General features: G+C 42.1%; 1 protein-coding gene across 2 annotated transcripts in view; it reads right to left on the reverse strand.

The window, feature by feature from the left end:
* The window catches only part of LOC147748562 (ras-related C3 botulinum toxin substrate 1-like), a 56,883-nt gene that overhangs the window by 7,713 nt on the left and 36,611 nt on the right, over positions 1-12,559 (reverse strand). For both annotated transcript variants that reach the window (XR_015309471.1, XM_086963103.1), the window contains exon 4: positions 847-909. Coding sequence is in view for 1 of the 2 variants with exons in the window: in XM_086963103.1 (XP_086819229.1) it covers positions 847-909 (63 nt within the window). In the remaining variant the exon portion in view is untranslated. The remainder of the gene's footprint in view (positions 1-846; positions 910-12,559) is intronic.

A 12,559-nucleotide genomic window follows, 5' to 3' on the forward strand; every position in this document is an offset into this window, starting at 1 on the left:
CAGCAATTACGATCTGTAGTTAATTCCTAAATCCAGTTAAACACACTTCCTACATATTTTAGGGCTGGTATATTTTACTATTCTAACATCAGTCCCAGCAAATTTGAAGGCTGGTGCTTGATACTGGGATTAGGTTCAGTTTGACATTATTATATGGAGATATTTAAATAGTTGAAAGCCTGGTTGCATATATTTTGAAATGTATGTTTTTGGAAAAGATGTTTTTGAAATCTATGTTTTACTTTCTGCCATTGTAATGTTACACATGTTGTAAAACTCCTTTAGTACCCAGAGGGGGGGGGAGGGGGATTTGGCACTGAAAAGCTGTACAAGCAATACTGTCTGGTAAGGAACATTACCCATATCAAGCATGCTAAACTAACTTCTCGTTGCAGGTTGCAGTGCTAGGATGATCCTCTATATAATTTTCCTGCAAAATAAAGGCAAACATGAGCTACACTCGAGGCACTGTTGACAACTGGATTTAAAGCTTGTAGACTAAAGCCTGGATTGGCAAGTAGTAATTTACAATGTAGTACAAATGGACTGACACCCATTTTGGCTGGAGCAGTAGTGCATGGGATAAGCTCATCTCCTGCTGTTGGTGAAAGTAATAAACAGAGATTCTCTTCTCCCCTCAGTTTTTACTCATCACGTCGTTCTCTACATTTTTTCTCTTTTTTCATTACTTTCACCTTTATTACACCCCACCTCCTACTTCACTGGGCAGGAGGAAGCAGTTCTGACATTTTGAAACTATGAGCAGGAGGGGTTTGTTCCATCCTCTTCCCTACATGTTCAGCGCACCAATCCCCCCAGTATGAGCAGACCCCAGGATACTCTTACCTTGGCGCGGACGTTTTCATAGGATGCGGGGCTAACCACGGAGAAACAAACAAGGAAAACATCCTGAGAAGGAAGATCCAGGGAAGAAAGAAAGAAAAAGACATGCTATAAGTATTCAAAGTAAAACGGGGTGAGCGCACAGCAAGTTAAAGTTTTTAAAAAAAATGTTTTATTGAAGCCAAGGTTTGTCAACATGAACATTTACAAAAAACAACATTATATCATAGCGAACAGCCGAACGGCACAAGAAATCTATTTGGACCACATAAGTCACCATGAGTCACTATCTCCGATCATGAACTTACTATACACTTCATAAAAAGAGTAGATCAAGTATAAAAGCACAATAGTCCCATAGAAAAAGCCCCCTGTAAATATTCACACTATAAATAGATAAATAGATAAATAAACAACCAGTTGATGAAGTCTTAAATCGCATTTCCGCCCACCACCAAACAAACTAACCACTGCGTCCTCTCCCTCTGTTTTAATCAAAACTCGAACCCCATGTTTTATTGAATTTAATAAGTCCCCCATTTCTTGCTGCGAAGGTATATTCACTTTTCTTTACCCTTCTCATCTTACGCCCCCAATCCAAGGCTGACGGAATTGAGTCGGAGCACCAAATTTGAAGAATCAGTGATCTCGCAATCCTCATAGCTATGTACAGGAATCTAGTCACTGAATCTACAAATTGGAGGTCCAGATCAAAGCCAAATAGAATTAACCTGTCATTTACTTCCAACTGTAATTTACATTCTTTTTCGAGATACACAAATACCTCTGCCCAAAACACATTAATCTTTGGACAGCGGAGCATAATATGTGACCAATTAGCAGCAGGAAAATTCAGACATCGGAAACATTGGGAAGACTGATTGGGGTACATTTTGGCCAGGGCAGCTGGGGTTCGATAAAGCAGCCATTTACTAAAAAATAGCATCCTGCGCCAGTTTGCCCCTCTTAAGGAGCTAAAATTCAACCTGTTAATAGTGGTCCAGATATAGGTGGAGATTTCACAGTTTTCCTGCTCTGACCATTTCCTTAAAGCTTTAGATTCCACATCCACCCCCCTTACCGAAGTCAAATATTTCTTCCAGGCACCAGGCTTCCTATCTGATGCCTTGACTAACAGATCCTCTACCAACTGATTCTGAGCCAAAAAAGAAATAGTACTGATTTCAGCTAGATATTTAAATAAAGTACTATAGGAATTCATTAAGATAAAATCACTGGTTAATGATAGGCGCATTTCTGCTATAGACACCCAGTTACCATCCCGTATAAAGTCAGAGATTTTAACAAATCCCGCTCCGCCCATTTTACGGCCAGATATCTGGGTTGTCTAAGGGGAGCAAGTTAAAGTTTATTGGAGTTTGGATTCCTCTTTTAAAAGGGCCAGTGTCTGACCTTTCTTGTATCCTTAGATATAATGAAGCCCTTTACAAACATGCACAGCATCACCATTAGGTTTATCTTTTTCATCCTGGATCGACAAACCAATAGAACTGGGTGACATTTCTAGCGTTCGTCCCTGTAAATTCTCGCTTACATAAAATAAACCCTGATCCTAAGATGTGATCCAGCAGCAAGGATGGTAAAGAGCTCATTAAAACTTAGGACCAGACTCCCCCTAAGATATCATACATGATATACAGAACTTTTCAACATGTTTATGTTGTTTATTGAAACGTCACACTGTTTTAAAAGTATTATACGAGCTATTCTTAAGTTATCTTGTATTTTAGACACTTTAAAATGCGTGTACAAGTGGTGTGTAAAATAGGCAATTTTATTCCAAAGACTACACAAGTTATGTATAACTTAAACATGATCCACATTTTTCATAGCACTTTAGGAAATAACTGTATGTTGTAACATCCTGTGCCGGCTCTTAGCTCTGCTGTTTCCCCGCAACGATTGTGTTATAACTTCACTTAAATGACCAAAAGATGTTCTCAAAATAAACTATGTTTGTAACAGGTCAAAGATTCAGGGTAAAATAAAAAATCATACTCCATTGTTTAGGAAATCAGACTATAACAATAGCAATGTAATACTAGAAGGTTGTTTAGAAAGGTTTATGTTTCTTTTATATAAGTTTTCTTATTAGGCTTTATGTACCAAAGCACTTTAAAGCAAAAAAAAAAAATGTTTTGTTCTTTAACCCTTTCTGTTTTGTTTTTAATTTGATCTATATCCCACCTAAAATTCAAGGAGGGGCTGGTTCACATAATTCATAAATCTGCAGTTGTATGTCCGTGCACAGGTGTGTAGGTATACGGTTCAGGAATTCACAACACTTTCCACAAGCATGCTTTCTAGAAGTCCAACTGGATAGATGTGACAGGAACTTATGTCAACTCCTGGTTGCAACAAGGTGAAGGCTTATTGTCAAATAACACTTGGTAAAATGTCAAACTTCTACAAGAACTCAATTTCTTCAGGAGTACGTCTCTGACCATTTATTTGAATTGAAGGTGGTTGCAGAGGAGCATGAAATGGGACTCGAAATAGGGACAAACCGTCCTGCATAAAAGTCCTTCAACGTGGGTTATTATGCTGATATAATCTTGCATATTTTCCGTTATTTCGCCCTACGCTTGCAAAGCGAAAATCCCCAAATGTTGTCACTATATGTTGTGTAATTTCTTGTCTATTCAGTTAAAAATCCTTTTGTGAAAGCACGGTACATTATGAAAGACCACAACACTGATGGGCATGACAGATGTGTTGTTTGTGCTATTTTTTAAAGCAAAATGCGTCCTTGTGTCCAAAATTGACAAGAGAACGCATTTGGTCTAAAATATTGAGCTAAATGCGTGGTTTGCATTTCCCGATATTTTACATAATTTTCCTTAAAATTTCACGTAATTTTGCAAAAGGAAATGACATGAATTTCGTGCACCCCTACTTTAATAATTCAGAAACGCCTTCAGCGCATACAGAACGCCTCCGCACGACTCAGCCTCACGTTCAGGTTGCTCACCCACGCACACAAAGCGCTCCACAACATGGGCCCCGAATACCTCAACAACCGCATCTCGTTCCACACCCCCACCCGCCAACTCTGCTCCTCCAGCCTCGCCTTGGCCACCGTCCCACGGATTTGCAGAACCACCACGGGAGGAAGATCGTTCTCCTACCTTGCAGCGAAGACATGGAACTCCCTCCCCGCACACCTACGACTGACCCAGGACCATCTCACCTTCAGGAAACACCTTGCTATTCGAGCAGTAGCAGCACCATCCCCTTCTCCTCAGCGCCTTGAGACCCTCACAGTGAGTAGTGCGCTCTACAAATGGACTGATTGATTGATTGATTGAGATGGCCTCGATGCTTAGGCAGCTTTCCATGGAATCTTCCCATTAAGTAGTTCATGGTTGGGTCAAAATCTGAACCTGCTAGCCAGAGGTACGAGGGTGAAACCACCCTATGGCTGGGAACCAGACTGGAGAAGGGTATGTCTGATTAAAATTGCAGATGCCCGGTTAGCTTGGCTTCAGGAATTGTACAAACAAGGAAAGTACAAAGGTTTTTGCATGGTTCCACTTTATAATCAAAAGTGGGGGTGTATGAATTTGGGAAGTTCCACGCTTCACAACTTGAGTTAACTTTTTTAAAACTTTGACAACATGGCGAGCTTCACAAAAAAGTGAGCCCCTGCACCCTGCAGGAGACAACTTCGCATCTTCTCAGGGAAGGGAGCGTGGCCATTCCACTGCACAGCAACTGCCATGTTTGGTGAGAGAATTCTTGACCTGCCTTATTTGTAAAGTGTTCTTATTATTCGGAAAATCAAAATAACTTACTGTTGTTGCTGTTAATTCTATATCAGAACCTGAAGCTCAGACAATGCAATCTTTCTTCTGTTTATTTTCTCAGCAGCCATAACCAATATAACATTGTAACAGTATGCAGGAGTACATTTTCCATGGGACCCGTAGAAACATTAACACAGTAACAACAATCACAGTCCAGTAATCATACCACTGTCCTTCAACATATAGGCTCCAAAGAAAAGTCCTTCCGCTCTCTTCCCTGCTCAGTAACCAGTTAAATACTTCCCCTTGTTTGATGCATTTGATCGCTTTGTGTGACAACCCAAGTGCTGAGCTTTCCACATGACGGGGGTCAGGGCTCGGAACGCTGAGAACTGCTCATTGTGGGGGGGGCATTGTTTATTAAGCGTTGGCCCTAGTAGTGCTGCATATCTTAAAAGAACAAGCATTTGCAATGCAATAGGTCTCGCATTCACGAGAGTTTGAACTATTGGATAGAAATGGCAATGCCTTTTATTTATGTGTTGTTTTAAAAAAAGAGAAATAAAAGGCATTGTCATTTACAATGGCAATAGCTTAAACTCTCGCAAATGCAAGACTTATTGTATCACAAATGCGTTCGGCGCCCGTGCTATACATTTTTTTAAAGCGTTAGGAGAGAGCGTGTCCTAAGCTATTTGAGCAAATAGTGCCCGAAGGCTGTAATTAAAGCCTATCGAGTAACAACACACATAGCAGGGGTGTCACCATGGTAGGTTACAAAATGAGACAAGGCGGTACTAAGGAGGGACTACTGAGTGTATTGACCAATGAAGAGCCACAGTTTTACAGTGGACAATGCCACAAGCGAATGAAAAATATGGGGGGGGGAGAGTGGGCAGAACTTCAAGTCCCTACCTGAATACAGCATGCCTCGAAGCGCATGCGCTGCCCAGGCTAGACCTAAAAAGAGTTAGGCCTTTCAGTTGTGGCCTTGGATGGCCACTATTGTGTGGGGTGATCGTTTTGAGATATGTACACTTGAAGGCGGTTTTCGCCCAATTGCCTATCTGCATGAGACGCATTGGTACTGCAGCACCACTTGAGGGCGAAGAGTCCTGATTCACTCCTCTACACATCTCGTTGGTTTTCCCAGTATCAGGGGAATCAAGAAACAAGTGAACTTCGGCAAACACCACACAAAGTACAGGATTAAGCAGGCCACAGGATGACGGCCTTTAGCATGTGTGCAGGCAGGTTATTTTGTTGCTTCTGTTAGCCTGCCCACAGTATTATTGGGCGTGAGTGACAGCTCTGGTAATGGTGTTTCTATTTTGCAAGATCCTACCGACCTTTACTAAACTCTTATGCCCCTACAGGGCGATTCTTGCTAACATACCAAGGATTACTCCAGAAGTTGTCTTATCATTATTACCTTATTCTAACAGTGGTAGCATAAACACTAGCAGAGACCTGAACATTGTGGCAGGCTCTCATGGGGAGGCCTTTAATGGGGACATGCAGGAGTAACAATCCCTTCTCCGCCATAGACGTGTCATTGCAGAGGGCCGCGTCAAATGCCCTGCACAGTGGTGGCCAGCACCGATCATTTCTCCTCCATTGTCTCTTCAGTCCAGAACAGGGAAGCAGGAAGCACCTGGCTCCCCATAGCCAATCACAACACTGCAATGTAGTATTGACATTGGTCTGAACGCCATGGTTTGGTGCTCATCCAGGGACTGGGGGCCTGGGCAAGTTCTCCATACAGGCTGTAATGCAGACTGCGTGGAGAACATGCAAACTGCGCATCAATGTTTGGCTGGCCAGAGACAGCCGGTCAAGCATTCATGAGCACTTGGAGTGGGCAAATCACTCGTCCACTGCCCTGCTCTGAGAGCAGAGCAGCCCTGCTCGCCCGCAATGCTGCAGCAGCCGGGAAACATAAAATGATAATAGAAACCAGTAATTATCATTTTAGGTTTCCTTTATTTACACTGCTAAAAAGCAGTGGGGTGATGCTTCTTCGCCTTAGCGGAGGAGCCACCACTGACCCTGGAACCCTTGGGCAGGCAAATCCTAGTGCTGGCCACTAAGCGTGGCATGAACCCCCGCTGAGGGAAGATTTCTAGTCTTCTAAGACTTTGAATCCCTTGGTGTTCTGAATACCAATGGCAAGGCCAAAGTCAAGTTTGGTAAATCCTCCTCCGCCCCTTTAGATGTGTTTGAAAGGTTGATCCAGGCCCTTTTAAAGAGACAGGCTCAGGCCCTTGAGGATTGTAAGGAGGTAGATCCAGAGAAGGCTCAAGAATGAGTTGGAAGCTTTCCATAGGTGTATACCGGTGATGACGGAAATGATTCAGCTAACCCTGACCAGGATGATGAATCATGAGATGATCCCAGTCTGAGCAGCCAGAAGGTGGCCTCAAATGCCTCAAAATAGTGACAGAAACTGACAAGGCTGGAGTTACCCCTAAAATCATGCAGGGGTGTTGGATCCAGATGATATTTAGTGGATTGGGCCCCATGGCCAAAAGTGATGGAGTATGTAGGCACAAGAATCAGAAAGCCTCTAGAAAAGGAGGTGAGGAGCACACTTAAAGAGGAATGCCCACAACCACTGTTAGAGGGGACAGTCGTACAAACCCCCAACATAGATGGAAATATAGCTACCTTTGTGGCAGATTGTATCAAGGACCTGAAAAAGAGCATTGATAGTTCCTGGCCGGCGTGCCAGGACAACCTCTGGGATATATTAGACCACTAAAAAAAGATCCTGGATATGGCAGAGGAAGTGAGGGAGGCTGGCAATGTAATAGCCCCTGATTTACTAACAGGCTTGGCACAGCATGCCATATGTTTCTTGGCAACGCAAATTGCGCTCTGTCACTGGAGAAATGCAGCTTCCTCCTTATCAAGATAGACCCCAAGTTGTAAGAACTGGCTACTACAGAGGCCGGCATGGTAGCAGATGGGGAAATTTTTGAAGACCCATTTTTAAGGAGTTGAGGTATTTTGTGATCCCTTTCTCATCTTTCGACAAGGTCTATGAAGAAGGTCTTTGGCAAAAAGATTTTTGGAGGGGCTGGTAGAGGCAGAGGATGCTCCACCGCCATGCATATTTCTAAGCCTCCCTAAAATATCAAGGAAGGATGCCATATCAGTGGCAGGACCAGAAGAAATTTGGAAGTTTCTTCTCCCCGATAGGTACCGACAGAGGTCATGGAAGAAAGAGAGGATTCTGTTGTGCATTCAGTACCCACGGCGAAACTTCAAGTAAGGAGTACCCTTTGTTCCTTACCAAAGAAGGGTGGTAGGAAGACTGTTTTATTTACAAAATAAAATGAGGTGACCAGCAATGCAGGGTACTCCAGACTGTGGCAGGATTTCACATAGAGTTTTATGAGACTCCGGTGCTGAGGTAAAAATATAACCCACTCTTCTTCTCAGAAGAGGATCCTCCAATAATAGATAAAGAATTGCAAACCAAGTTAGAGAAGTAGGCGATCTCTCTGACTTCCCTACATCCCAATGGATTCCTCAGCAATTTCTTTCTGGTTCAGAGAAAGGAGCAGGAATATCAGCCAGTAATACATTGGCAAGAGTTCAATGTGTGGCCTATTTATCATCATTTTAAGAAGGAGGGGATTCACCTCCTGATGAACGTTCTACTACCAAACGATTGGTTAGTAAGGTTGGATCTAAAGGACATCTATTTTACTATTCCAATGTTCTCTTCTCACAGATTATTTCTGCTATTCCAGTGGTGGAAGCAGGTGTACGAGTTTGTGGCACTTCCTTTGAGGCTCTCCTCCACTGTGTTTCACCAAGGGGCTAAGACCCGTGGTGGAGCTACTCCGTTCCAAGGCGGTTCAGAATTAATGTCTAGCTCGACATCATTCTTACCATGGCATATGTGCAGAGCAGCAACATCATGATTTAGCCTTGACTAAGTCACTCTTGTGAGAGTTGAGGTTTATGATCAACATCAGAAGCCTGTTTGCGAACCTAGGCAAAGCATTGTCTTTCTGGGCTTTTGACATGGATTCTGTGCAACAGACCTTGCGGCTCCAACAGAGAAAGATGCCTCTCATTCGGAAGGGAATTACCGACAAATCTCACTCAGATATCTGGCAAGAGTAGTGGGTCTGCTAGCATTGGCAATTCAGGCAATATTTCCTGGACCACTACACTACTAAGATGTGCAGCGATTGAAAGCAGTTAACTTACACAAAGGGGTGACTTATGCCAGAGATTCGATTGTCCAAAGAAGCCAGAGTGGAGGTACAATGGTGGCTGGACCAAGTGGAGGTGTGGAATGGCAGGATCATCTTTGCTTCCATGCTGGATCTATTAATAGAATCGGATCAGATTGGAGAGGGTGACGAGGAGATAAAACTATAGGGGGGCAGTGGTCATCTCAGGAGAGTCGATTGTACATCAACCACCTAGAACTCCTTGCGGTGGAATGCCCTTTGAAAGACAGGAGGACATATTATCAAGACAGGCGATAACATTATCGCCGTTTTAGCGGCAGAAAACTGCCGCTAAAATGGTGATAATGGGCTTGATAATATGCTCTATGGAATTCCAATTGAAGCCCATGTTAGATGTGAAGGACATCTAACATGGGCTTCAATTGGAATTCCATAGAGCATATTATCAAGCCCATTATCGCCGTTTTAGCTGCAGTTTTCTGCCGCTAAAAAGGCTATAATTTTATCGCCTGTCTTAATAATATGCCCCAAGTTGTTTTGCACCGATCTCTTGAAGATGGACAGCGTATCGGAAGTCTGGTACATGAATTGCCTGGGAGGTACAAGGTCAAAAGCCGTGGCAGTTTTGGCCCGGGACATCTGGCATTATTGTCTGAACAACAAAATCTCTTTCATGGTGGAAGACCCTTCGGGAAACCTGAATTCCATATCAGATTGGAATTTCAGTTATCTGAGGGATTCCAGTGCCAGGAAGATGGACCCTGTGGTGTTTGACGATCTTATGCCACACTGGGGTCTGTGCCAAGAAGACCTCTTCACATCACGACCGGAACTCAACTTCCACTTTTCTTCCGTTGGAGACGAGATCCGATGGCGGAAGATAAAGATGAGTTTCTCCAAGATTGGAGCCAGATCGTATGGTATGTGTTCCTCCCTCGTTTTCCATGATCACTAAGATAATAGCTCCGGTAAGGAGGCAGAAGGCAACAGTGGTACTGATGATGCAATTCTGGAGGTCGCAAGCATGGTTTCCAGCTCTTCTGGAACTTTTTTCTGGATTTTCCAATCCCACTCACCCAGCCTCCCCAGATTCTGCAAGACGTTCATGACAGAGCACACCCTCTGGCACTGGAGGTAACACTTCAGTTGATGTCAGGTTAGTTTACAGGAGTTGCTGGAATATCCCAGGACTTTTGGAATATGTTTCTTCGCTTATTAGGAAGGTGTGGGTGGATTCTGCAACAAAGCAATATGATTCAGCTTGGCAGAAATGGTTCCATTAGTGTGTGGGATGGAATCTAGGTCCTGTGGAGGCAGATATAGTGCACATTCTCAACTTTCTGTCAGAATTGGTGGAGGGCGGTATGGCACATTGCATGGTCAACGCCATTAGATCGACTTTCTCAGCAGGACATGGGCCTAACAATAAGAATCCAATTGGGGAACACCCACTTGTATGTAGACTTTTGAGAGGAGTGTATTTGTCCATTCCTCTGGAGCCAAGACAGTCTCATCTCTGTTATGTGAATGTGTTTTTACGTGTTTTGAGGTATTGGCCGAATAACACATTCTTAACAAGAAAACAGTTATCAGGTAAGTTAGATAGCATGTATGTCTCATTTTATGCAAGAGAGTTTTGGGTGTTAGAGCAATACATATTTTGGCCAGGACGTTCTCTCCGGAAGGGGTTACTTTCACCATATTCAGGATTATCAAATTGCATACCAGGGTGGTTCATAACCCGGCTTTCCCAAACAATCCACTATGTGCAGAGCGATGTATCAGTGAGTATGACTCAGTAACAGAAGAGTTGAGATGTCTGATAGTAGATAAATACTGAAAGCAAGTAAGAAACCATGTCTTCTCCCTTGATTGCAGGTGGGTAAGGTGGATCATGTCTGAGGCGGGCATAGATACTTAAATTTTTGGCACTCAATCTGTGAGAACGGCCATGGTATTCAAAACTTTTACTTTGGGAAGTCGTTTTGAGTACATTCTTCATATGACTGATTGGTCGTCCAAATCCATCTTTAAGAAATGTTATTTCAAATTTGTACTGGGAGTGACGTCATTGGTATTGATTAAGCTTTAAACCTGCATAATCTGAGCCTCCAGTCCTGCTGTAGAATGTAAAATGTCCTAGCTATTGTGAAGGAAAATTGCAATTCTATTAAGGACATAGAAGCAAGGATTATCACACATATTGTGGTATCCTATAGGTTGCGCCCCGAATATATTGGGAATGAAGACCTCCGCTTGGTATAAGTATACATTATGGAATTTAATCAACCTGATTGTATTCTTTTTCTGATATTAAGGGGTGGTGTTTCATAGTTTTTCCACACTGTTTCCTTTTTTTTTTAGGGCCAGATCAAAAACAGGAATATTGATGGAGCTACGAAAGGAGGTGCGATTTGTTAATGAATCAAGAAGAAGGACATTTTTCTTGAAGACTGCGTTATGCAGAAGGACTGCGATATGATTGGTGGGGCTGTGATTATTGTTACTGTATTAAACTTTCTTCAGAACTAATGGGAATTGTAGTCCTGTATAGTGTTCTAATGTTATATTGGTTATGACTGCTGAGAAAATAAGACTGAAGTGTGGTCCACTGTGGTGAAAAATACTACTTCAATGAACAGGTGTTTGGTGAAACAAACCTTCACCTTGGGTAAAGTAGATCAAAACTGGGAAACGTTATTTTTTTTCATTAAGTGCAACGTTTCCTCACTTTTCAGGCAAAGATTAAATATCAACCAACCGTTAACTGAAGTGGTTTCGGGGCACAATCCAATACTCTACAGATAACTCCAAAAATGTATAAAATGCATACATTTGCTTATGAAGATAATATTTGGGGCTAATCTATTTTTAGGTGCGTGTGAAACTTGCTTTTGTGTAAGAATGTGAAATTCCCCAAAAATTAAGCAAAATTCAGCATAAATATGTAAAATGTAAATCTGTCTTCTAGTGCTATATTTTACTGCGAAATGCATCCTTGCACCAATTTTCGACATGAGTGTGCATTTCAAGCTGCATAAAAGAGAGCGAAAAAGACTATTCCTGCGATCAACATTCACTCACGTTCTGGTTGTTCGCGTTGTCCTGTGCTCCACGAACAACTTTGCAGCAGACTGTGGCATACTTACACAACATGACATAATGGCAAGATTTCAGGAATTTTGCATAACAAGTGGAACACGAAATTAAGTAATTTACGAAAGCGTATTTAAGTTTAATAAGGGCATAGTATTTTTGTGCTGGAATCTTTGAAAACACAGCAATGAAAAATGTGCTTATTTAGCAACATGAGCATACACTAAGACTTCAATCCAACCTAACAGCTGTCGTCTGGGTCGCCTACACTAAAAGAACAATTACAGTTACAAAATTCAAACTTTTACCTAGCACTGAATAAGCCAGGAAACAGTGTTTGGCTTTTGTGAATTATGCTCTACGTTTTTTTTCAAAATATTTGGTCAAAAATTAAAAAGGCAAAACTATTTTCAATTAAACAAACTGGACGATGCTGTATTGAGTTTGGTAAAAAAATAAAATTAGAAAGACAAAACAATACATTTTAAAAATAATAAGAAACGAGGGAAACCCCCTGGTATTCTTAGTCCTCCTTATATATCGAGAAAATACACAATTGTTTGGTAAACAATATTTTGGATACTCTATGTTAGAGGATATTTCTGTATGACATATTCGGACATACAACGACCTAGCGTCAAC

This window comes from Lissotriton vulgaris, chromosome 1_1, assembly GCF_964263255.1.
Source record: "Lissotriton vulgaris chromosome 1_1, aLisVul1.2, whole genome shotgun sequence".
Taxonomy (NCBI): domain Eukaryota; kingdom Metazoa; phylum Chordata; class Amphibia; order Caudata; family Salamandridae; genus Lissotriton; species Lissotriton vulgaris.